The 27,162-nt window shown below is 35.3% G+C and overlaps 1 protein-coding gene across 10 annotated transcripts in view; it reads right to left on the bottom strand.

Annotated features, from left to right (window-relative positions):
- The window catches only part of KIAA0825 (KIAA0825 ortholog), a 229,148-nt gene that overhangs the window by 133,388 nt on the left and 68,598 nt on the right, over positions 1-27,162 (bottom strand). For all 10 annotated transcript variants that reach the window (XM_048930558.1, XM_048930559.1, XM_048930562.1 and 7 more), the window contains 7 exons: positions 20,519-20,613; positions 18,564-18,791; positions 17,320-17,585; positions 15,945-16,095; positions 10,998-11,188; positions 10,134-10,316; positions 1,615-1,725 (listed from right to left, as the gene is read on the bottom strand). In XM_048930558.1, coding sequence (XP_048786515.1) covers positions 1,615-1,725; positions 10,134-10,316; positions 10,998-11,188; positions 15,945-16,095; positions 17,320-17,585; positions 18,564-18,791; positions 20,519-20,613 — 1,225 coding nt within the window. The remainder of the gene's footprint in view (positions 1-1,614; positions 1,726-10,133; positions 10,317-10,997; positions 11,189-15,944; positions 16,096-17,319; positions 17,586-18,563; positions 18,792-20,518; positions 20,614-27,162) is intronic.

Below are 27,162 nucleotides of genomic sequence, written 5' to 3'. Positions count from 1 at the left end.
CATGTTGTCCAGGAGGATCTGTTCCATGATCTTCCCAGGCACGGAGGGATAATATACAAAAACGGAGGGATAAAATACACAAACCCTGGATAAGTCCAGAATCCTTTTTTGCTACTTATTAATGATAAATCTGTCCTGAACAGCTCCTGTAAAATTGTAATTCCGTCTCAAAAAAGAGAAATCTCAAAGAGTGAAATGGTACCTGCATTATGTTTAGATACCTCAGTGCAGCAGACGATAATGTCTTGTAATGTCATATTCCAAAATTTGCAATACAAACTAAAATTTAAATTCTGAACACTGGCTTTGGATTAGAGGATGAAAAAAAAAAAGAAAGTGAGTCTTTAATTCTCAGAAATAGAGTACATATCTCTTTAAGTGATGTATCTTTAAGTGATATATCTTTAAGTGATTCATGCCAATCTCTTCCCTACATCCTCCCTTCTCCTTACTCTCTACCTATGCAAGAATTACAAAATCACTGGCTAATTTCACTGAAATTTGATTAAAAGGCAGAAATTCCACAAATACATTATCTTTCAAGACCTAGAAAAACTTAAACTACTACTTTCAGCGCAGAAAAGTACACAGTTTTAATTCAGCTAATCTCTGTTAATATCAAAGTCTGTCTGGTCTTTTGGTCAGTCAGTCATACATCTTAGACTCAGTCACACCATCTATTGCATCTTGTTCACTGAGTATCAGAGGCACGAGCAAAAAAAAAACCAGCAGTATCACTGACATGAAACTAAGGGAGAGGGTTATGGAAAGTAAACAGAATATGCTACATAGTATGGGGTAAATACTGTAATGGGGATGATACAAGATAAAAAGTAATAAATCCACAGCACATAGGTCTTCAGTGAGTCACCTTTCACTTGATAACATGTTCCTCTATAACATAAAAATACTTTCTCAGAAAACAGAAACACAACTCATAAAAGCAGCTTTTCATGAAAATGGAAAGTGAAAATCTCTCAGGAAATAACTTTTGAAGAGGAGGAGGAGGTGAAGGGTTTTGAAGAGGATCTAAACTGGTGTGGGAGTGCTTTAAATTCAAAATTAGAAAGGGAATGACAGCACAGCTGGTAGCATATGTCTCATATGTAACTTGTCATTACTCACAGTGACACAGAAGAAGAAAGTAAGCATTTTTCTCCAATCATGCAGTAATCACCCCCAAAATATCAACTACTATCAAAAAGTATATATTTCAATGTGATATTTTATATATCAGACCTTTTTTTAACTAGCAATCACAAGTGAAATACATTCTTTATCTCTCCTTTAATTCTAATTCTTTGAGAACTGCACCTGTGCTGAACTACTACACTGCTATATACTTTTTATGCAAGAAAACCTTAAACATAATTCAAATATCAAACACAATGAGCACATGGGCAAAAAGACTACACTGTGCACTGCTTTCAATGAGAAAATTCTTATATTCTTTATTTCAAAGACTAGAGAAATCTGTAAAGAATTTCAAAAAATGCTTATGCGTTGTTTCATCAGAATATCAACTAGACATGCATTCACATATAATTTTTTTGAAAGTATTTGATTCACATTGACTATCTGGTAGTTCTTTTACAAACAACTTTTGATACTTACTTTGGTAAGGAAGGACTGGATGATGGTATGCAAAATAACCAACGTAATGGATGATAAAAGCCTTTAGACAAAACATGAGGAAGATGTTCTCCAGAATTGTTCACAAAAGTCCTGAAAAAAAACCACAAATATTTCTGAATTACATGGAAAACTGGAAATAGCTTTGGAAGAATAATTCCTTTCTATTGCCCTTTTCTCTGTTCAAAATATGTGTATCAGATTATCAATACTTTTCTCATAAATGAAAGTAAAATATCTTTTGAAATGAAATGGTTATCTTCTGTATAGCATGCAAGTTGACATAGACTGAAAAAAAAAATCAAGATTTTCATCTCCTCCATCTTCTTCAGTGGCTGAAAAGATATTGAATAGTGGTTGAAAAATCTGCAGTTTTCAAATTTAACGACTGCTGAAAAAGTAGTTAAGCTAGTTTTACGTCACTTCTACTCCATTACTGCTCTTACATAAAGAGTGCGAGAGGACTAAGTCAGATGTGGAACAGACCCAGGGGTGCTGCTGGTTGATGCTCGGCTGAACATGAGCCAGCAGTGTGCCCAGGTGGCCAAGAAGGGCAATGGCATTCTGACTTATACCAAAAATATTGTTGCTAGCAGGAGCACAGAAGCAATTGTACCTTTGTATTCAGCCATGGTGAGGACGTATCTCAAGTACTGTGTTTGGTTTTGGGCCCTTCAATATAAGAAAGACATTGAAGCCCTGGAGCCTGTCCAGAGATCGGCAACAAAGCTGGTGCGGGGTTTGGAGCACAGGTCTTATGGGGAGTGGCAGAAGGAGCTGGGATTGTTCAGTCTGGAGAAGAGGAGGCTCAGGGGAGACCTTATTGCTCTCTATAACTACCTGAAGGGAGGTTGTAGTGAGCTGGGGGTCGGCCTCTTCTCTCGTGTAACTGGTGACAGGACTAAAGGGAATGGCTTCAAGCTGCACCAGGTAAGATTCAGGCTGGACGTTAGGAAATACTGCTTTTCTGAAGGAGTGGTCAGGCAGTGGAATGGGCTGCCCAGGAAGGTGGTGCAGTCACCAACCCTGGAGGTGTTCAAGGGATATTTAGACATTGTGTTGAAGGACATGGTTTAGTGAGTACTGTTGGTGGACAGTTGGACTGGATGATCTTGTAGGTCTTTTCTAACCTTGGTGATTCTATAATTGTATGATTTAGGTATAAAATAATACAAGAATAAAGAGTAACAATAGTACAAATAGTATTGGTAGAACTCTGCAGCAACTGCTAGGATTAAATGATAAATGATATAAATGGATGCTCCTTGGCATCTTCTTTTTTCATTCTCATTTATGCCAAGTACAATTTCAGCAGAAGAGGTGTAATTCCTTGCATCTATCTTCAATTAGCCATAATCAATTGCCACTTATTTTGCATCTTGCTTTTCAACTTGCTTGAATGAAAATATTTCATCCCAATAACTTTCCTTTTCTAACAATTACATCTTTAGGTATGATAGCTGAGACTTTTCAAATGATGTAAAAAAGGTAACTATCTTCAAAAATGCCAGTGCTACAAAACTTATTTGCTTTCCTTTCTGAAGTGATTCTGCTTTATTCCCAATTTTCATTAAGAATTCTTTCTGCTACAACAACAGTAGAAAACACTTAAAAATACCTAAAAAAGAGATAAGAAGATTTTCTCAGGATAGGAGTATCTTTATATATGACATAAAAAAAGCCACTGCCATAACACAGGAGCAATGAGAGTAGATCTAAACACTCAAAACTGGAGGTAGACCAGAAATAAATTGGAATACAACCTTCAGGATTACATCTAAAGTGTAAGATCCTCATTTTCTTATAGGGCGCTATATCATAGCAGCTTTGACAGCATATGATTTTCATAATTTTACTATTTAAAATTGCTTTTTATCTCTTCACAGTTTCATGTAAGTAGTTAAGAAGTACAGTTACAATGCCTGTGAAGGCTTGCCTATGTGACTCCAGTTGAAAGAAGAGTGAAAATTGCACTATTCAGTAAGAAAAACGTGTGTACATCTGTCTGAACTCCTTCACTGGCTTCTGAACTCACACAAAATACAGGGTAATTTATTTGGATACTACTTTTTCTGATTAATTTAAGCAAGTATGACTTTTAAATGATCTCAGATAAGCAATATCAGAGCACAAAGGTTAGCATATAGTAAATTTTTGTTCTTTGTGAATTCATGAATAATAGAAGACAAAATAAATCAGAGATCATAATGGAGTACTTAGACTGAAAATAATTAAAGGTAGTAATTTCAACAATCTGAGAATATTCCAGAAAAAAGTAACCTTGTGTTATCCTCCACAATATTTCTCAAAACATAGCAAAAGACACAGCTACAAGATGTTCCTACAGGAAAGAATGATAGATACTTGTCTTCCGATACTGCATGAAATGTTTTAGAAGCTTTTGGTCTAATGCAGTTTGTGAAGTACGGTTTCTTAGCTGAGACATGAGGACAAGCCTCAGGGCAGATTCTGAGGCATACAGCAAAACCTCTATGAACTTTGAAACTGATGTGGAGAAAATGTAATAGCTTTAAATGCTTTTCAAAAATTTAGAGTATCTTCAAATACTATAAAAAAAATGAAGCGTCTAGTGATAATAAAACAATCATTGGTGCCAGCAATACTCAGTGTCCACTGCTGGCTATGCAGTTCTTGCCAAGAAAGCAGAATCAGCTCTGTGCCAGACAGCTTAATTCAACTACTATTCTGGCAGAAGTATAATAATAGGTAGTAGGAAATTTGTTTTGACTACAAGATATGTTAAAGAAGTTGTCTATATAGTCTCAAAGCAGTGGATAGCACCTGTGAAAGTATTTAATACCATGCCAAGATTCCAAGTTACAGTAGTTTTGTTGTTCTGTAGAGTATGACAAGGTGATAAATGATCTTTTAAACTTCAGTGTGGGCATAAAATAATGAAATGCCAACAAGGTGCATCACATTGCTTACAGACTTTGAAGAATTTAGTTCTTTATAAGGAAAAAAACAAGACTAAGAAACAACCTCATGAACTGTAACTCACATATTAAAATTATAAATAATATTTTATATTAGTTTTTATATTTATATTTTATATATTTTAATATATAATATATTTATATATTTATATTTTATATTAGTTTATTATTTATTTATATCAGTTTTTATACTGAATGACAGATACTTTTACTCAGAAGACTGCAATTTTACCAATAGAACCAATACATTCTTCTTTCATAATTTGCATCACTGACCTGATTTCTAGTTGAAAAAATAAGATATAATAATTTGTAACAAAAAAAACATAAAAAGCAGAATCCACCTTGCTTTATCAGATCTTCACAAACAGAAAAAATGTAGTGTCCTAAGACAAATGAATATTAAAAAAGTACAAGAAAGATAAATCTGCTTCAACTTGAGTAACTCAATCTGCTGCAGAAGGAAGCTTGCTTTCTAATAGATCATTTAATTCTAGTGGAAAAAATAGGGAAGAAGAACTGTGTTGAATTCTCCTGCAAAACAGAGAAATAGTGTTGAAAGTTTTGATCCAAAAAGACCAGATACTTTATCTGAATAACTAATAATGACTTTGTGTGCATGGTGAAGGACTAAATCCTCTTTTTTTTTTCTTCAGAAATTTGGATCAGTAGCAAGAAAATAGTTACACCTGGTAGGTTTTAGAACCATATTCTGGATGTCACTATTGCTCAACAGCTTCCTGAACAACATGGACAGATGTGGATATACAGAATACAGACTTAGAACATTTGCAGATGATGCTAAACTGGAGTAAAATGATAAGGTAGTTTAAGAAACAAAGTTCTGTACAGACGATTACAGGGCTAACAGAAAACTCACAGAGTTCACTGAGGTAATATGCATCTTTTTCCTTCAGCAACAGAATACTAATAACTGATACTAGGCATTAACTGAGTAACTTCACTTATGAACCTGGGGTTTATGGCCTTTAGAGTGTTGAGTATGATACAACAGTGTAACATAACATAAACTGTACACTAAGCTGCCTTAGGAGGAGCACAGCAAGTAAAGTGAAGTACAAAAGTTGCTCTGAAAGTAGTGCTTCCTATTTATTTCCATGAAAGCTACAACAAATACAAAGAGCAAAATGACACTATTTGATAGAGGGAATTATCAGCTACAAAACATTATTTTTTAACATGCGCATCACCATTAGCTGATTTGCATGGATGAGCTGATTGAGACACTCTTCATTGTGTGGTGTGATGGCTCTGAATGGCTGTCTGGACTGTGGCTTGTCTTTCACATAGCTGTTACTACTGCTGAAACGCACCAACGTCTCTCTCTGCTCACATACACTGTTTGGTCTACATCAACTTTTAGCAAGTGCTGATATATGTTAGTAGGTGCCATTTTTTCCGTATGGAGGAATTAAATGACAACCTTTGCTCCATGCACACTTCCATATTAGACTCCATTCTGTCAAACTGCCCCTTTGCTGTCATCTGTTGCATGGCAACAAAACATAACCAAATATTGCTGGGAAGGTTCAACCTCTACTGCCATAGCACCAACATATGCCTCTGATATTGTGGATGAACATAATAAAGCATAAATGAGACATTACTTTTAGAGCTGCCCTCATAATTGTCTTCTACTTGGTGCCATTTCAATTAAAGAGCTGAAAGATCTGATGTCATCGTGAGATCTTTGTCAAATATTTTCCAACAGTCTTGGAAATCCAGAAAGGTCCCCTGGAAGATGGCAAACGATGTCTTCACTTTCAAGAAATGCAAGAAATTAGATTCTGGTAATTACCAGAACTGCTTCAATCTCACGTTAGTTCTGATAAAATTTTGGAGATTATTCTGGGAGTTACTGAAAAACACTTGAAAGACAATGTAGTTATTGATAACAGCAACATAGGTTCATGAGGGGAAAGTTTTGCTTAACAAGCTTACTTTCCTTTAATGACAATGTTACCTATCTAGCTGACAAGACAAGTGAGAAAACGTGATCTCTTCAGATCAGTAGAGCTTTCAATGCCATCTCTTACTGAATCCCTCTGGACTCAGACCCTCAGACCCTCCGCTCGCCCAGTTGGCAGCAGTGGGCCTGCTGCATCCCAGGGTACAGTTGGCTGTTTGGGCTCCAGGGCACACTGCAGCCTTAAGTACAACTTGCCGTCATCCAAAACACACAGTTCCCTTTCTGCGAAGCTGCTCTACAGTCTGTACAGTCCCCTCATCTGTAAATATAGCCAGAGTTGATCTGCTCCAGGTGCACAATGCAGCCATTGTTCTTGTTAAAACTTCATGTGGTTGGTGACAGCCCAGCCTGTATCTTTCTGCAAGGCCTCTCTACACTGAAGGGAGACAATGGCTCCTCCCAGTTCAGATCGTGACCTTGAGATCTTCCTGAAAGTGTTCACTGGAAGGTAGGATGTGGCTTTGATAAACCTGATTTAGAAGGAGGCATCTGTGCCCATGGCAGGGGAGCTGAAAAGAGATGGTTTTAAAGGTCTCCTTCAAGCCATACCTTTTGTGATTTTTTGATTATAATTTAGAAAGGTCACAAAAAGGGCAGAGTGAAAAATTACACGCAAAAAGTGTGAGTGCTAAAATCTGATGGCCCAAGATTCATAGGTGAATTTAAGATCAAGTCTAAGCATGCTTACCATATAGAGAAGACATTCTATGCAAGGGCATAGAATATGTCCTTAGCATATGAGGGTTCGACATACGACAGGTTCTCCAGTCTTTGGTCATCTTAGTGGCCCTCCTCTGGACTCCTTCCAAGAGCTCCATGTTTTTCTTGTACTTGGGGCCCCAGTCCAGGATGCAGTATTGCAAATGGGGCCTCACAAAAGCTGAGTAGAGGGGAAAAATCCCCTCCTCTCTTCTGGCCATTCCTTTTTCAATGCAGCCCATAACACATTTGGCCTTCCGGATGCAAACACGCACTGCTGGCTCATGTCCAGCTTCTCATGCACCAGGATCTCCAAGCCCTTCCCTGCAGGGCTGCTCTCACGGAGATCTTCCCCAGATCAGTTTGTATAAAAACCTGGGATTGCCCCAGCTCAAGTGCAGCACCCTGCACTTGGCCTTATTGAACCTCATCAGGTTCTCATGGGCCTACTTCTCCAGCCTGTCCAAAGCCCTCTGGATGGCTTCCCTTTTTTCCACTGTATCAACTGCACCATTGAGCTTGGTGGCGTCTGCAAACTTGCTGAGGGTGCACTTGATGACATCGTCTGTGTCACTGATGATGTTGAAGAGCACTGGTCCCAAGACTGACCCCTAAGGGCCTCCACCATGACCTGTGAACCATTAATCACAACCCTTTGGCTGTGACGAGCCAACCAGTGCTTAACCCTCCGAACAGTCCATCCTTCAAATCCACAACTCTCCAATTTACAGAGAAGGATGTGGTGAGGGACCACGTCAAAGGCTTTGCAGAAGTCCAGGAAGATGATATCCACTGCCCTTCCCCCATCCACTGAAGCCATCACTCCATCATAGAAGGCCATCAGAATGGTCAGGCACGATCTGCCCTTGGTGAAGCTGTGCTGGCTGTCTCGGATTACCTCTTTTCCTTGTATGTGCCTTAACATAGCTTCTAGGAGGATATGCCCCACAGTCTTCTCAGAGGTGACGCTCACCAGCCTGTAGTTCCCCAGGTCTTCCTTTCTTCCTTTCTTAAAAACGGGAGTAATGTTTCCCTTTTTTCCAGTCACCCAGAACTTCACAGACAGCCATGATTTTTCAAATATGATGGAGAGCAGTTTGGCAACTACATCAGCCATATCTCTCAGAACCTTATGATGGATATCATCCGGCTCCATGAACCTACTTATATACATTCAACTGCATGAGGAGGTCTTGGACATCTTTCACTGTCACAGTGGGACAGAATCCACTCCTCACACCCTGACCTAGATGTTCAGGGTCCTGGCACAGATGGGAAGCCTGACCACCTATGAAGACTGAGGCAAAGTACTCAATGACTACCTCAGCTTTTTCTGTATTTGAGGAAGCCAGCTCCCCATTACCTTTCGTCAGAGGGGGAACACTCTCCTTGGCCAGTCTACCTATGCACCTGTAGAACCTCTTCTTGTTATCCTTCACATCCCTTGTCAAGTTCAGCTCCATCTGTGCACTGGCTTTACTAATGCTCACTCTACAGACATGGACAACAGCCACAAAAGTGCAAAGTACTTAATACGTAGCATAACTATAGTGCTTTATTCTCTTTATTGGCACTTTCACTGAAACTCAATGAATTCTGATGTGAGAACAGATTTTCTATCATTATTACAGATATATATTAACAAAGGAAACTAGAATAGCTATGAGGGACAGATTACACAAATTACTTATTTTAGGCCATAAACCTAAGTACTTTCACAAAGGAAAATGGTGGAATGATAAAACTAAGTGAAAGCAGTTACAACTAACACAATGTCTACTGCTGTCTCCATTACTTTTGCCACAGTAAGATTAGTCTGTTCATTGGTTACATTCTCTAATGCAGTCTTTACATGAGCCTGAGTTATTTCAGATAAAGCCCATTTTTGCATGTTCCACTTTGCTCACATATGACAATTAAAGAAGCTTAAATTCAGGAGGTCTCCACCCTTCTCCACTAGTAATATTAAGAATATTTTTATTTAAAATAATAGGATAAAAGCAAATTGAGTGGAATTTGGCTTTTTTATTTTTTAAACATGTGATCTCTCTTTGTATTGCCTCTTGCACAAGAATTCACAGCTGAATATTTAGGAACAAAACAAATGGAAGACTCAGACATAATTTCAGTGCAAGCAAGCAATGTCTGTTTTTGTTTGCATTTGCAACTTCTGAAGACTTCACTTTAAAAAGATGGGAATTTCATACTCTTTTAATACTCTTTAAATACAATTTAAAATAAATATTTAAGATTTGCTGACACTCATTGGTCATGTAATCAGATGACAATTGAAGTAACTTATGTTCCTTTAAATTCTAGCACTCACAAACTTATTATAGAATGAAAGCAGAACACAGCTCACTGTGAAGCTGAACTAGTAATAAGACAAAATATCTCAACTGCATGAACAACTAATTCCTTCAAAATCTTTTCAAAGGCTTTAGCACCATAATAGTAAGTGCTTTTAATTTAATATGAAAGTGTTTCTAACAAAACCTGTCTGAAAAGCAAGTTGTAAATTTGGGTAAATAATAATCAATAAAATTTTACTGTTTGTTTTACAGAAGAAACAAAATCTCAAAATCAGCATTATCTTCCGCGTTGTCATCATCAGAAAAATGTGCAATTTAAGGATTTGGTCCAAAGGTAACATAATCCCAGGAGACATAACAGATCTTTAGACAATGTCATAAAGATGACTTCAAGACCAAATCAGAAAATAGACAAAGGTTATAAAATTGTTTCAACAGTGTTCACTGCATTTGTATTTCAAAACAATCACTCATCTTGCCAGTATATCAATGTAAGCTTAAGAACAAATTTTGTCTGAAATGGAATGTTTAATTCATACTCACTCATACAAATTTTTCAGTGGTGAAGTTAAAATAGCTAGCACAGAGAGCATATTATTGCAGTGGCTATGTATTTTATAGATCTTGAGATCTCTGTCTTCGTGTGGATTCAGAAATTCCTGGACTGAGCTGCAAACTGACCACAGCATATTTTCAGTGGACATCAAAATTGCTGCAATATCTATTCTGTAGAAAGAAAAAGGGAAAATAGTATTACTTAAATGCATCAAAATAGTGGTAGATTTGAGTTAAAGAGAGTTCTCTTCTGATAACCAAAAATTCCTGAATTATAGGAGGGACTTGAAATTGCATCTTCCATCAGTGCCAGCTGTAGAAATTCAGAACTCATTGAACTGAAAATATGCAGCTCTATTACAAAAAAAGATTTTACAATAACTAGCCAACAGAAGACTTGCAAAATATGGAAATGTCTTCTTAAAAGGACAGTGCTATTAGATGGGAATAACTTACTTTCTACATTACAAATAACAAAAAATATTTTAGATTTACAATAAAATAAAAAGAGCGTATACATACTCCTTGTATTTTCAAATCTAATGGAAAGAATAAAGTAATGATAAATGAACTTAATCTTGAATTTTACAAAACACTGTCTGTGTACACACAATACATTTACTATCTGGAAAATTTCTGACTCAGCAATTGGCTGCCTCTTTATATTAACTGGCAGAGTACCACAGGACTTGAACATAGAAAAATCCATTCAATTAAGATCCTCAAAATATATAAATTATGTCTATCCCCTCCATTGTGTTTATCATCATCTAACTTGAATCACATCAGTGTAAAACAGAAATTTATGAACTTTAGCCATTAAAAAGTGTGCATTAAATATAAAATTATTACCTGATTTGTGGTGTTCGCTTATAACTAGGACAGGCTTGGGAATATCTAGAGGACAGCACATCCAAAGATTGCTCTAGCACATCTGTAAGAATCTCCTGGGCTAACTTGGGAGGTAGAATAGTCCATAGATCATGATGAAGAGCACAGCAGAAGTAATGCCACATCTGGACTGAGAATGAGCATCTTTCACCCTAGTAAAACCACACATTCAGTAATAGAAACACACCCTCCAAAATGTCAATTCAGTTTCTGTTAGCTTTATTAATTCCATCTGAAAGGAAATAGCTGAAGTGTTACAGACATACAATGACCAAATAAAGGTCCTTGACAAGATGTGAAACATCTTTACTTCAGCTGCAAAACTAGAGTTCTCACACAGAACTACTACAGAACTACCAGAACCTACTATATCCCTATTTGACCTTCTCTCAAAGTCTACAGATTGTCAAGTTCATAATATATCCAAGAAGTACTAATTTGAATCCATGTATAAATAATTCAACTAATATCTGTTCAGAAAATAGTACTGGGATGAAGTTGAAGCAGATAAGGGCTTTGAGCTTTCACCTCCTACGTTCCAATGGAGTTGAGAAATATTTTAAGAATTTAATGATATTTTTACATTACCAGATATAAAAAATAACATTTTAAGAGTTTGACAATGTTCTTCTCTAAACAAAACAATCTGGTTTCTTCATAAACATGCTATTTTGGCAGGATACTGGAAACTGTCATTATTCAGTATTTCACTGTCAGTATTTTAGAAACGTAATCTCTATTGAGGGGTGGTAAATTCTGACAAAGTACTGACGAACCTAACTTGTGACCACTGCCTTAGTCATTAAATTTATGATTGATGTAGGTATCTGAAGCGTCTCATTTAGGAAAAACAACAAAAAACAAACAAACAAACAAAAAAAACCCCCCACCACATCCGATTTACCTGGTTTCACTAAGATAGAAAATAAAAATTTACTACAGGTAACTACAGAAAGGAAAAGTCTTTGCCTAATTTTCGTCACACATAGAGCTAGTGACATCTTAGAACTGTTTTCAATTCTAACTAGTTCTATTCTGTTCTAACTAGTCTCTCTGTTACTACAGTTAAGCATTAGGCATGTGTTTCTAAATATGTGAAACAGGATAGTCTTATAATGATCAAAAGTGAGTGAGGACCGAAAGAAGCCATCATACAGAATTTCCCTCTTTTTGTATTTTTCCTATATGAAAAAAGTTTAAATATTTTCACAGGTTATATTCAAAACCATTTAAGAAGGTACATGTTTAATTTGTAACTCAGCTAACATAATTTAATCACTTTGCATATATGAAAAATTAATAACAAATTATCTAAATGTGGATTTCTTATATTATCATGATTACTCTCCAGATTAATTCCAGTACAACATCTCCAGAAAAAAAAACAAAACAAAACAAAACAAAACAAAACAAAACAAAACAAAACAAAACGCCCTAAACCTATCTTACAGATATTTTACTAGCACTTCCCATAGTTTGTAAAAACTTTTCTGTTCTTATAGAATAAACCTGTCCGGTATAAAGTAACTAGTCCTAACAGAACTTAATTCATTTACATAACAACTTTAGCTTATAAAAATAATTCTAACAATTTACCCCTCCCCCAGAAAATGCATATCTAACAATCAGAAATAAAATTCTGAACTTTCTAACACAGGGCATTCATTTTGATAAGTAACTGAATGTTGGCAAGTTTCAGTTTCTAACTATAAAGACAAATTATTTTCTTTGCTTTATTTAATTTAAAATGGTAAATTGAATAACACTGCTTTTCTAACATTGTACCACTACTGCAGAAGCAACAGTTAAGCTGATTTAATGGGCTTGATTCCCCTTTTCTGACTGTTTTTGTATTTGTTGCGATTTCTAGGCATTTCTACTGGTAAACATCTGTTATTTTTGCAAGCTTCATGTAATACAAACAGATGTGAACTTTTATTTAGCTTATACATCAGGAAAAAAGCAGCTGGGCTTTATTACATAAGCCACTCAAATATTATCTTTGAACAGACAATTCTTTATTCTTTGCCTATTAGAAAACATAAGTTCCTAAAGCTACAGCAGATGTCTCCTACACTAAAAGCTCCATTCCAAAACATAATCTGGAGAGCTGGCGCAGTGGCACAGTGGGTGTTCAGTGCACTCTGTCAGAGAGATACTGAACCAAGAGTTTCATTCCCTGACAGTTTAGATTAAGTGCTGCACCGGAATTGTTCTCATAAAGTTCAGTTCAGATCTCACAGTACCACAAAATCTGTCAAAACTCACTGTTGCATCATAGTGATTAGGATCTCTGTATTCAAGCTCTAATTAAAATTCTAATTATAACAGTTCTTTTGGCTTTGCTTTTAATTCCAGTTACCACCATTAATTTAGGTGTGTGTCAGGACATATGGTCAGGTTCTGAAATAGGTTACAGAATGTATTTAAAACAGACATTATTCACTTTTTAGCAACAAAGAAAAAGAATTAATGCTTTGTATTATAGGCTGCAATAAACATTTGCTACCAATCTTGTTCTCTCTTGTTAACATTGTAAAAGTAAATAAATAACTGGAGATGGAAACTGCAGCTCTGTACAATCAAACACAGACACTTTCACCCTCTTTCTTCTTTGCCTTTCTCTCTTTGGTTTCTTCTTCTTTCAGGATGAATGCAAATCTGGATAAGTCAAGTAGTTTCACTTGTCACTGCAGCATTAGTGACTAGTAGGGAATGGAAAGGAAGGATATCACATATTCTTTCTAGTACCATTTCACAGAATCACAGAATCAGAGATTGGAAGGGACATTGAAAAATCATTAAGTCCAACCACCCTGCTGGAGCAGGACCATCTAGATTTGAACACCTTGCATTACTGGGGAAAAATGAATAAGTCCATGTGATCCTGAGATGTAGGCTTGTCATTTAGTTTGTTATTAAACATGTGACAAAAGAACAATAAAATAAGCGTTCCCTAACTTACACAAAATATTTGTCTTAGTTTGTGGGATAATGTGGAAATGTATTTTTTCCTTTCAGAAATTACATTTAGGATTTGCAAATGATTACTTACTCTTTTGAAGTTGTATGTAACGCTCAAAAATGGGAGGACAGAGAGGAAGGGGTAGTGATAGTCACAAACTAAACCAGATTCAAGAACTAGGTTACTACATAGATGAGCAGAAGGAGGGAAGCCGAGTGTAGCTTCCCCTCAAAAACGCAAGGTTATGATGCTGTTTACAACAAGGGATCCCACTGAGAAAGGCCTGAGAGCCACTGATGCATACAAGGGCATGTGTGTGCCCTTAGAGAGCAGCACCTCATTCCTAGTACTCCTTGCCTGCCCTTGAAGACTGGCAAGGTCTTCTGGCTGTTGTCCATGCTACTCCTGGGCTGTGAGCTCAGCAGGATCTGCGTGAGTCAATAGGAAGAGCCTCACTCTTCCTGCTTAGTTTAGAACTTGGAAGGAACCACCTCTGACATCCAGAAGTTTCAGTAAGATGTTGCCTTTGTAACAAGCAACAGATTTTAAGCTAACCTCCTTCATTCAAGATGCCAACAAGAGTCACACAGAGGCAGTAGTTGCTCAGCATAATTTCTCCTAAAGGCATTCTGAGCAGATCATAGACCACTTTACAGGAAACAGATTGGTGCAGTGATGTACAATTACATATTTCCCAACTGAAGCCCTGCAGGTACATGAAGTTGAAACACAGATTTTCTTCATTCCTTTCTGCATATCAGTTCTGATTAGGAGCAATAAAATTATTTAACTAGTTGGTAGTCTTTTTTGTTGTTGTTGAGACAGCTGTTTGTGACAACTAGGTATCACCATGTTGAATAACTGTCATCTGGGATTTACTGAGTCAACAATAAGCAGACACAACACCACACAGACTACCACCAGTTAAGACCAGACCTAAATCAATTGCCAAAAGTCACTCAACTTGTTCCTTTCTTATCAGCTCAGGACATCAAACTTTATGTTCAAACAGAAGTCACATGTTTATTTACTTATCGCTAAGGAAAGCCATTTTCATATCATTAGTTACATTAAGGCCTGTTTAATCACCAGTACGGACATCTGTCAGTGACTTGGCAGCTTTGTATATGCTCTGTGTAGAATACATATATCACAGTTGTCTCTCATGCAAGATCTATAGAAAATGTCTAAAAAACCTGCTCTAAGTCTTTAACAAATAAAATTAAATAAGAAAGGGCTGGTCTCTATCTCGAGGAGATCTCAGTCATTATTGATGAACAACAATATAATGCTTCTGCTTAATCCTGAAATTACATGAAAATAAATTCAAATTGAATATGTCTACATTTAACTAAATAAATTGTTTTAATGATATATTCACTCGCTCCCTACAGTTTCTTTCAGAGAATCATTAGAATTACAGTTTAAAAACTGGCTTTCAACTTCAAAATGCAAGTGAAATGCCACACAGTTAAATTCTAAAAAGAACTATACAGATCACCTTTTCTAACTACATCCTTCACATGCATGAGGTAAAAAGGAAAATCAGTAGATTTAATTTAATCCTATTTAATTAGATTGATGATTTCTGGGAGAAAAATCATCGTCTTGCATTTTCATGTCACACTTACTGTAAGAAGAAGAGTTAACATGACGTCTTTTTTTTGAGTTTCATATAGGTGTCTTGAACTTGACACACAATATTTTATTAAGCAAATACCATAAAAACTGTATTTTCATTATTTATCTCATCCTTAATTAATTATTTTCTTCCTACCTCATTCCTCCAGAGACATTTGCTTGCAAAAAGAGATATTTCTCAACAGTTAATACCAACTATCTTTATGTAAAAATTATGCTGATCTCATGCTTCTAGTTAGACGGCTGACAACCAGTATAATACATTTTGTAAAAAATCAGGCATAGTAAACTTAACCTCACACCTCATAAAAAGCTTTGTAGTCATCCCAGTGGTGGCTCTCAGCATCCTGCAAAATGCTTGTAGCACAAACTCTGACACAGTAGTTCGTAACTTGAAACTGAAGAACGTTGATGAATTCCTGATATTGTTGGATAGGCACTAAGAAAAGAGGTCTGTTCAGAAAGAATGAACAAAGAAGCAAAGATTGAAAGGCCATGCAGAAGGTAGCAATCCCCAGTGCTGCAAACGCTCTTGATTATTAGGAATCAATCATTCATTTCCTTTTAGTCCTGGAATCTGAACCCAATATTCACTTTTGAAAAAAATCTGGTCTTTTCACAACTTCTTTAAGTACATCTAGACCTATGCAAATTCTCATTTAATAGAGTAACTTGGAAAAATATTACTTCAGACTTTTCTGAAATAGAAGTGAAGTAGTCATTCAGTTACTCAGAGATTCTGTGTCGAAGTATAATTGCATCAGCATTAATTATGATAAAGAAAACATTAACAAAGTCTAGTGATTACTTTTGGTAGGTTGGAGGCAAAATTTTTCATAATACATAGAAGTAGAATCAGTGAGCAATGTTTTGGCCCAAACTTCCAATTCATAAAGACAGACTTCATGCATCAGAGGGAAAGTAGCTCAACAGTTTACATAACCCCTTAAAAATTACACTTGTCCCTGTAAATTTTCTCAAATTTTCTCAAAAGTTCAGTTGTTTCGCCCCCAGAGGCCTAGTTTCTAACTTTTATATTACATATGGCTAAAACACATGGGACAATAAAAACATTCCCAGTATCTTAAGACAAAAAAATCCAAAAAGATCACATAAGATAATTATAGTACAGTCCATGTCAAATAGTGTCTTTGACTTCAAACTACTGCTTCCTTTCTTTCCTATATTTTATTTTGCATGCAATGACAAACTAAATTCTAAAAGTAGAACGTATTTTTACACATTTCTGAAAAAGCTGATATAGGGAAAAACTTCAGGAATGTACATTTATAATGTCTTCTCAGATTGCTATGTGCCAAACTTGATATTATGAAAATGCAGCTGTTGAAGAGGTAAAAAAAAGAAATTAAGGCCTTATTCAATTATTTATATGATAGCAGAGTACATTTAGTTCAAGGAAGTTACTTAAACTTAACAAATAAAAATTATTGAGCTAGGAATAAAATGTAGATCTTACCCATAAATAATTTGTTTTGCAATGGCTGCTTTAGATTATTGTTAGCTTTGATTCAGGTCTTTTCATAAACAGTACATGTAGTGCTCGTGAAAAAATGTGATGCAATTCGGAAAACTGTCATCATATTGTGTCATCAAAATGAAATTAAGTTTTATATTATTTTTATTCAAATTAAACAGTTACATGTAAAAGAGACTTACTTTTTGCTGCCTTCTCTCATTAAATTGCTATACACTGTAAAATGTTGACAGACATATATTGCTGTGGAAAGAGCAGCATATAAGTTTTGCAGGGGAGCCTTGGAGGGAACGTCTTCACTTTTTTCCTCTAGTCTTGCCAGGACAGCTGTCGCTACTTTGCTGCAAGCCTCTACAAAATTTGCTCTAATTTCCTCAAGAGAATCATCTCTGCATGCCAGAGCCAGTGGAAGCAGTGTGTCAAGTTCTCCCATGATGTCAGAACAAAACTGGGAGAAATAAACGTGGCATCAAGTTATTCCTATTCTGACAGCATTGTTTAATTTATACACACTTGGGTCAGATTCTTGAACAATGAAATTGGCATAAAGCATAAATCCATCAAATGGGCTTTACAAACATTTCATTTTGTTTTACAGTAGAGAAACATTTATCTATAGTAAATGAATTATTACTACATTCCTTCTTGCTTTAAAGCTATGCAATATTTATTGAGAAAAAAATTAAAACCATCTTATGCTAGTAATGTCTTCACTTTGCTTATGACTTCATTCTATGTACATTCAAAACAGAAGGTTAATTCCTTGTAAACTAAGATAATTTTCTAAACTAAATCGTTTCAGAAAATACACATTTTTTAATACTAAACTTGAAAGAAAACATCTGTTACTAAGTTTATATACTGCTCTGCTTAATATTATTTTCTTTATTTTCTCAAATCTTATGTGTTACTCTAGGCAAACAATCAGCACCATCTAAATTTGTAGAGCAGTTGACAAACTTAGTAAGTTCAAACAAATGTTCAAGAAACTAATTCATTACCCTAAGTAATGAATTTGCATCAAATCAAAGAACTCTAATTTGGCCATATTTTTAGTTATGCTGATTTGTTAAATGGGAAGTCTAAAAATCTAAATACAGGAAATCCCTTCATAGTTACGCTTTACAGCATTAAGCATTTTTCTATGAACCACGTGGTAACAGTGTAGGTACTGATCAGAATGTTTTAGAACTTTCTGGATGAGAAAAAAAAAATGCCAGCACAGTTTAAAAGTTAATACTTTCAAGTACAGACTATGGGCTATTTTATAAAGCTTTGTTCAGCCTCAGATTATAATGCTTCTCACTTTCTTCTTAATTCCACTTATATAAGATTTAGAATATTAATGGTACTGCAAGTACTTCGAAGTATAGATGGCAAACAGCCATTCTGTCTCCCCTCAAACTTCAGATCTTTTGATACCTGCCTTAGCAATTCGTTTTGGTTGCTCCTCTTGTTGGAATGCTCTGCAGGACTCCCTTATTTGCTGGTTGTTTACAAGACTCATTGCATAGCCAGCAGCTGAAGACTGTTCTTGCAGCTCATGTTGAAGAATTTTAGTTGAAAAATCCTGAATTGCTATTGTTATACAGTGAGCCACTGAAGAAGACAGGTCCTTAAATGCATTTCTCCAACCAAAATTCAGTAAAATAGGCTGAAATAATATATATGTTTATTAAATAAATCCAAATTCAATGCTGAATGTTATTATTCTTACTGTCTGAAACTTGCATGAATATTCACAACTGAATTACTTTGAAGAACACTATAATGTTTTGAAATCCATTTGAGTAACTTGAAATATAGCTCACTAGCCTTGAAACTATATTAAAGCAGCATACACAAAATGAACATGCATAACAATATTGTATTTGCCATCAAGGTTTTAAGAAAATGAATTTATAAAAAGCCTTGATTAAACACTAATGCTTTTTCATAATCCATTACTTATCATCTTTAGTACGCACTTAACAAAGCCAAATTTATTTATAACCATTTTCAGTAGTTTAACAAGTAATCCAGCAGTGCATTTCTTGTGGTAGTTCTGTATTTTTCTTGCAACAACCAAATTCTTGTAACAACCAGAATCTACAAACCTTGAATATTAATGATAAATGCAGCAATAGAAGGTGGTTTTAAGCCACACTGGATTTAACTTCCTTAGAGCTGGATGTAGCACAGATTAAAATGTTTAAACACAGATCTCTTGCAAAAACAGTACATTACAATGGTTTGTATCAGTTCTTTGCTTTCCATAAACGGAGGGGTCTGAAAGTGTTTCAGTTGCACAGAAGAAGACATCATAGGACATAGTTACTTTCCATCAATCTTGCTTTGCATGGCTTGTATAACATACAAACACCAGAAGTGTCCCACTGAGAACTGCACCACTGCATGAGAAATACTTTAATGGTGTAAGATAGACCATCAATACTCCTACTATGAGGGCATTGTAGGTGAAAGGAAGTATTCCTGACAACGAGTTATCACACTCAATTAAGAACAATAAAAAAGTCTACAACATAGAATCCTTTCAGCTTTACTCCAATTTAGAAATTGCATCTTCCTTCCATTCCCCTTCCCCAGTCCAGTCATCGGCTCCAGAGAGGAAAGAGACAGCTACCCACACAACTGTTTTGGCAATTGCTCTTATTTTTTTGCTCTATGACTTTTTTTTTTTTTTTACTTTTTCTTTTTTTACTTTTTTTCATCATCCTGGGTCAAGTAAAACCCAATCTTCAGAAAAAGTTCTTTGTAATCTATAAAAATACAGGAATATCAGCACACATCCTTATTCAAAACACATTTCAGAAAATTGTTCCAGCAGTAAAAATGAGCTGTAAGGAAATTAAATTCTACCGCTGCATAGTATCAGACTTGTTAGAACACTCGGGTCCCATAACATCATCAGTAAAATTTGTTTAGTAGTAAATGACTACTAAAATTTAATCTTGTACATATATTCTACAAAGCACAGCAGTCTGTTGACATCAAAGATGCTGAACATCATGTGAGTAGATGTCTCTACAGACAGTATTATTATCAAATGCTTCACACTTATTAGAATTTTAAATTCGTATTCCGTATTTGACAATATAATATTTAATAAAAGCTATCATGTTTTAACACTTTTTTACAGGTTGATTATGAAGTACTTATGATGTTAAATCCATTCCATTATTAAATCTAAAAAACACCAAGCAATTGTTCATGAATGCTCTAAGATTTTACTCCATCTTAGTGGAGAGTTTGCACTTAGAATTAATTACAATATATGAAACTCTGGCAATAGGTGTTTATAATGAATATGGTGTCAGACCACATTGGAGACACAGACAAAAGAAAATCCCCTACAAAGTGGAAGGCTCTTTTCATACTCACCTCTTTTACCTGAAGTAACTGTTCACGAAGCACACTGGCTTCATCTACTCTAGTTTCTCCCATTAAAAGCTCCCCACTAGCTTTCTTCAGAACTCCTGCACAGTATGATAAAGGGGATCAAAGTTAAAATTAATTCTGTAGAAAAGTCAGCAGCCTACAACACCTTCTGATATATCAATATGAAGCATAAAAAAACTCTGAACAAGATGTGGAATACTAATGTTATGATAAAGTCAAATTCAGGTTATACACAGCTCCTTTTATATAATATAGTGAAATCCATATTCCATTCCATTCATATTTTATAAAAAAGCACATAAAATGAGTAAAATATAGTTTCTTTTGTCATTAATTCATTTTTATACCAATGTACAGTCATCTATTCATAGGAAGAACAGATAATGTTAGAGAAGCTGTGCAGAAATTAATTTCTATTATTTGTTCAATAAATAAAATGAATTGCTCACTAATGTGTTTTTATAGTTTTCAGTTATTTCGAAAAGCTAATAAGGTAAGAATAAAAAGACAGTTAATTAATACTGTTATTATAAGCAAAATAATGGCTACAGTAAAAGGAACAGCTCAAGTTCCTTGAGAAACAGTGGAAAAAAGCTCACTCAGAAATCCTGAAGTAATAGACTTATTGCCTGATTTGACAGGGATGAATAGATGTCACTTCCATAAGTGAATCAAAATGAATATGATAACAAAACTAAATAATCTTGTGTTTTTAGAGTTCATCTTAGAATAAAGCTGTCAAACAACGCAAGTGTAGATATTTTAACTTTAATATAACCAATGTTAAATTAAGCCCAAGAATTTTCAAACAACTAGGTGTTGTCGAACATTACCAAGTACTCTTTGTTACACATAAACTTAAAGGTCTTCATTCATCTGATGCTACTGGTGGTATACTCAGCTGGGGTTTAAAGATCTCCATTTCTATGAAAAATCCAGTATTTGTATGTATTTACCTCAAGTGGCTTTTACTTTTCCCCTAAACAATTCATGCTCTGGAGAATGAACATGCTTTTCATATGCCTATATGGCATTTTAAAGTTGGGTGGTTTTCTAATGTTTGTTTGTTTGTTTGATTGTTTGCTTCGTTTTTTACTTTTCCCATATTCATTTAAATTTTAAAAAAGATTGTAAAAAAAAAAATAGATGTGAAGTCTGGAAATTTCACTGCTAGAATACAAAACTAGAAGAGACTAACTAGATAATGTATTTCCCCAGTCATTCAAAGCATGGTGTTATAGACAGCATCATAAACATGGTGCTTTTTCCAAAGTTTTAATACACTTTATGATGAAGTTTCCTACAATTTTCTTCAGATGTTACTTAGAACAAAAAATACAAATGACTGGATATTTTTACTCTTATTTATTCTGTATTTTATATATATAAATGCTTGAAATAGATTTATGTACATATTTAATAGATATAGCTTCTGATTCTAACAGTAAGAGCAATTCCAATATCTATATATCTCAAACACATATAAAATATCTCAAACACACATAAAATATTTTGTCTTCTTCCCAAAGAAGCCCCAGGACCAGTCACTTTCTCTGCTGTTTTTTGCTTTTTCCAAACCTTATCAAGTTAATGTTGGCCTTCATCTTGTTCAATTCATGAGCTGAGATGGGATTCCTTCACACTGATCATGGCACGCCAGCTGCAGCCTCCCAAAAGTCTAGGCACTTCAAGTGCTATGCAGACTTTCCCTCAAAAACTGTTTCCACAGAGATAGACATAAAAATACTCTCCTGCAGTCCTATTATTTTTTCTCTTGTGACTATCTTGCACTAAACTCTCCTGGGAAATAAAAATGTAGCTTTGTTCAAGAGGCTGGTAAAGTTCCTGCAGTGAAGCTACTCACCCCAAATTTAATTTATGTTTGCAGAAAGGAACACATGTAACTGGAAGGAGGTAGGATGCCTTCCTTGCGAGCTATCAATTTCTACAAAAATTCTTTCACTCCTCACTCAGATTTCAAACTTCAAATTCCATTTGTGTGGAAAGACACAAATCCTTATCGCATGAATGTTTAGAGGAGAGAATTTGTAAAAAGAACATTTAAAAATGAGAATGTTATGAAAGAAATAAAAGATGGAGAAGGAATAATCAGTTTATACTTCCTTCCAAGATTATATTCTACAACTCTGTTATCGTTATAAGATTGTATCAATCTATTTAATGTACTTTATTGGTTTTCCAATTCCATTCTTGTAAGTGTTATGACAGTGAGACCTCTTGCATTGTTAATATTATTCTTTTTCTCCCCTATACAAAGTTCTATTAAATATTCTACTGAATTTTAAAGCCTCCTATTTACTTCATAACATTTAGGCTCAGAAGAGGAAGTCACTATGACAGCTCTAACATCAACAAAGAGAAGCTAAGCATCAAGGAAACCATAGAGGACTGCTCATAAGTTATAAGGCAACTGTGACACCAAAGCACCTCACTGGATTCAGCAGGCTCAGGCAGATGTTTCTCAAGCTACTGGAAATATGTCCTGCAGAAATGGGTAATACCATCCCATCACAGATATAAATATATAGAAGAAATAAAACATTTTATATCTAGTAGATTAAAAAGCTTACTGCTTTTTTTTTTTTTTTTTTTTTGGGTGTGTGTATGTGTGTGTGATATTAAGCAAATGCTAATAAAACAATTACTGAAAAGGAGCACTGGAAATCAAACTACTTCCTAGTGCAAACTCTATCTTCACTTGAGATTTATCTGCTGAAAATTATATATTTCTTAAAGAAGATATTGAACATTTTTTGCAAGATCAAAGCAAAAATCTTTATAACTTCAGCATCTTTGAAAAAGGATGTCTCCCACAAATTTGATTCTGAACTCCTCTTATTAAACTTTCCAGAAAGCAATATAGAAAAAAAATTTCTTCTGCTGCTGTGAAGGAAAGACCTTTGCAAATCTTCTTGGTCCCCTGAGGCAAAGCTCGTAAACCTAAGGGCTTGACAACTTTGCCCACAGTGTTTTCAAAGAGCTCCATTGGAAAAAGCTTTTCTTGGTACTCATTATCTGATCTGTCCAAAGTTCACCTTTCTCGCTGGAATGAAAAAAAGTGAGACATAGATGAAAGTACGTTAGAAGTTTTTGATTTTTTAAAAGTCTCAACAAGAAGCTTCTGAAAAGCCAGAGGGAAGAGAAAACTATCTTAAAGATGGGAAGAGAATGCATCTTGGCGTTGATCCTAAACCAAGATCTCCTGTTTAACCCTTGACTGCCACTTAACGTTCCAGGTTCCTTCAAAGAGAACAGCTCCTGTGATGCCTTATGTACTAGGTATCTCAGAACATCTCAGAGAATCCATCTGACTGTAAAGAGAGAAGCAGACTGTCTCATCAGATGATGAGATACCTGCAGAAGAGATGGCTAAATGTCTTTTCAAGAAAAATAAAAAGTGGTTACATCTTTCATTAACTGAAATCTATGGGGAAGAAAGTATATGGATATGTAAGACTGAGAAGAACTCCAATGCTTTTTCTCAGTAAGAGTGTTAATCTTGTCCAGAAGACGTGTTAAAGTTCAAGGACAAATTCACTGAGAACTTCTCATGATTTTGTCATTTCATTTGATTTGAGAGAAAAATTGAGCTCTATGCTGGCAGCAAATAAAATGGGTATTTATATTAACTTCTTTTAAAATTTTCTTTAGATGCAAATATAATTTGAAATCAAACACAAAACGTAGGTCTGGCAAGGAAAAGTCAAAAACTAAAATCTGGATGGATTAGATGGAGAACACTGAGGAGTTAGAGTGGAAAATGAAATGTATAGATTTTTTTTCCATCTACGGAAAACAAATGTAAAAAATGAGTATTCTGAATATATTCCAGAAGATGACAGATGTAGAACTCTCCAACTGAACACGGAGAACTATCTATATCACCTAAAAAAATCTCTCTACATCCATTTCCCTACAGAGTTCACTCTGGTTCACTATTTCCTTTGGTGCTATTGTCTGCCATGGGGTTACCATCAGAGAACACTGGTAGGCAGTACTTCCCTCTAACATCTATTTTCAACCGCCTAAATTGGTCTTCATAGGATTCCATTGTGCACACTGCAAAGAAACTTGTCTTGTTGCCAGCTAGAACTGTGAACTACATGTCTTTCTTTTCTTCACTGTTCTTTTTTTGGTTCACAAGCAACCTCCTACCAAAAGCAGAATCCGCAGAAGAGACTACATCCAAGCGATAATGCAATGAAAAAGTATGAAGAGAAGCCCAGGTGGCCACCTTGCAAATTTCCAATGTGGAAGCCTTCGACCTCTCCGCCCAAGAAGCAGCTATAGTCCTAGTGTAATGAGCTTTACAAACCCTGGGAGCCTCTTTACCCTTAACTACATACGCCTCCCTAATACAATCCCTTAACCATCTAGCTAAGGAACTCTTAGAAGCCATTTGACCCCTCTTAAGACCCCCTAAGAGTACAAACAATCTGTCAGAAGATATGAAATCTTTGATTCTTCTGTGATAAACCCTAAGTGTTCTTCTTACATCCAATTTATGCAGCCATTGCTCTTTGTCATCGCTGGGTTTAGGGAAAAATGAGGGCCAAGAAACCGTCTGATTTAGATAAAACTCAGACGCCATCTTTGGGAATGGAAAAAAATTAAAAAGATGAACTGTCCAAACACCCACTTTGTTTCTGATGGAACTTTACACATGTTCTGTGTGTCAAGACTGAAGTGCTATGGGATATGCTGAACAAAAATCAACTAAAACTGCCATTGAAAGAACTATATACACAAATGCAACATTTGACATAAGCACGTGAAAAAAAAAAAAAAAAAGTTGCATTTCTGCATGAGTTACAAACATGAAAAGGCTCTCCTCAATCCTAAAAGTAATCAAAAAGAAAATGAAGCAAGTACAATGTTTCAATCTTGATGCTGTATGGCAAACCTTCTCATACCTTGCATATTACCCTACCTTTTATGAATTGGCTAACTTCTCTTAATTTACTAGCAGGACTACTTTCAGAGTGCTAATGTTTCCAAAACACTTTCACTGCAGTAACTGCAGGTGAGTTCGCATGTGCCCAACCTAGCTTTAAACCAGTGAGAGCTAGTTGCTTCACTGTCTAGCAAGAACCACACACAGCTCCACCTGGGCTAATTTACTCTGCTTCTTATGCTGGCTCTGCAGCCTGTGTTGCTCTGTAAACCTGACACTCACACCTGAGTTAACTGAAAGCTACTTTGGACAGAACTACATGATATATATTGTTCAATTAAATAAGACTTTCAGTAGTAAGCATCCTGAATAAGTATAGAAGATGACCACTACATTTTCAGTTCACGTACTATGATGTGTTCTGCACAAAGTAAAGCAAGGATTCTAATCAATTATTCTTATTGATACTCAGTCTCCATCAATTCAAAAAAAAATAATCCATCTTGCTACTGGACAGAACCTGAAATTACTGGGTGTTGCTTGGCCTCTGACTCTGCCTTGCTGGTCTGTTCAACTTCCGCAACAACTGGGAACATACTTTTCATTTTCCCACATCAAATCAGCTTTTACTTCATCACCAAAGCCAAGATTTCTGACAACGTGAAGTGAAAATAACACCAATAAACCCTCTAGTCAAGACATATTTATTTTTCTGATTATTTTTTTCAGATATTCGTCAGAAATTGAACGAAGTTTGGTGTATAAAACTTCTTGGTAAGTAAAGGAACGCTGAAAACAAAGATATGTCTGATGACTTAAAGAGCATCATCTGTAAAAGACCTATTTTCACCTATGTTTCAGGGTAAGTATAATTTTACATTTTCTGTAGAACACGATTTTTACCTAGAAGACTACTACCTGTAAATTGACCTAAAGTAATATTCCCCTTTCAGATTTGATAGAGATGCTATTTAGGGACTAGCTTACTGTAGACATGATTACTGCAAAAGAATGTTTCTCAAAAAAGATGTCTGAACACACTTCTGATGAACAGTTCTGAACATAAGACTTGAAGAAATGCTTCAGAATAAAATCCTTACTACAAATTCTGGAAACTAAGATACTTTTTTGTTAACATTACAGTGATTGTGTTCTCTGAATTACTGGAGATCACATCTTAGACTCTCAATAGTTAAGCACGTGAAATCAGTTCCCAATTTTAGAGTTTCTTTTTTTTTCTTTTTCTTTCTTTTCTTTTCTTTTTTCTTTTTTTTTTTTTAAGGTCTTTCACATAAAACAAATAAAAAGAACACCTAAAATCATCTTTACTGAATGTACAGTCTATCTTACAAATTAACCCCATAAGAAGCTTACTATGACACATTTCTGTAGGATTAAGGCCATAAAACCTAAAACACAGTCTATAATAACTTATCATTTCTTAAGAACTGATAAAACTGAGAAATTAAAGGAGGCAGAAATATATTAAAACCAAAAGTAAAAATGGAATTTGAATGCAAACTTTGAGCCTTTATGTACTTTCTAAAAATACATAGGTTAACCTGCATTTCTGCACCTGAGTTCAGATGAAGAACCTGCCAACAAAACGTGTTTCTGAACTCTTGTTGTTTCATGTTGTGCTTTTTTGTTTGTTTGCTTGTTTGCATCAATTTAGTATTCTGAGAACGTACTTCCAAAACACCTTGTTTCT

This window comes from Lagopus muta, chromosome Z, assembly GCF_023343835.1.
Source record: "Lagopus muta isolate bLagMut1 chromosome Z, bLagMut1 primary, whole genome shotgun sequence".
NCBI lineage: Eukaryota > Metazoa > Chordata > Aves > Galliformes > Phasianidae > Lagopus > Lagopus muta.
This window is presented reverse-complemented; position numbering and strand designations above follow the sequence as displayed.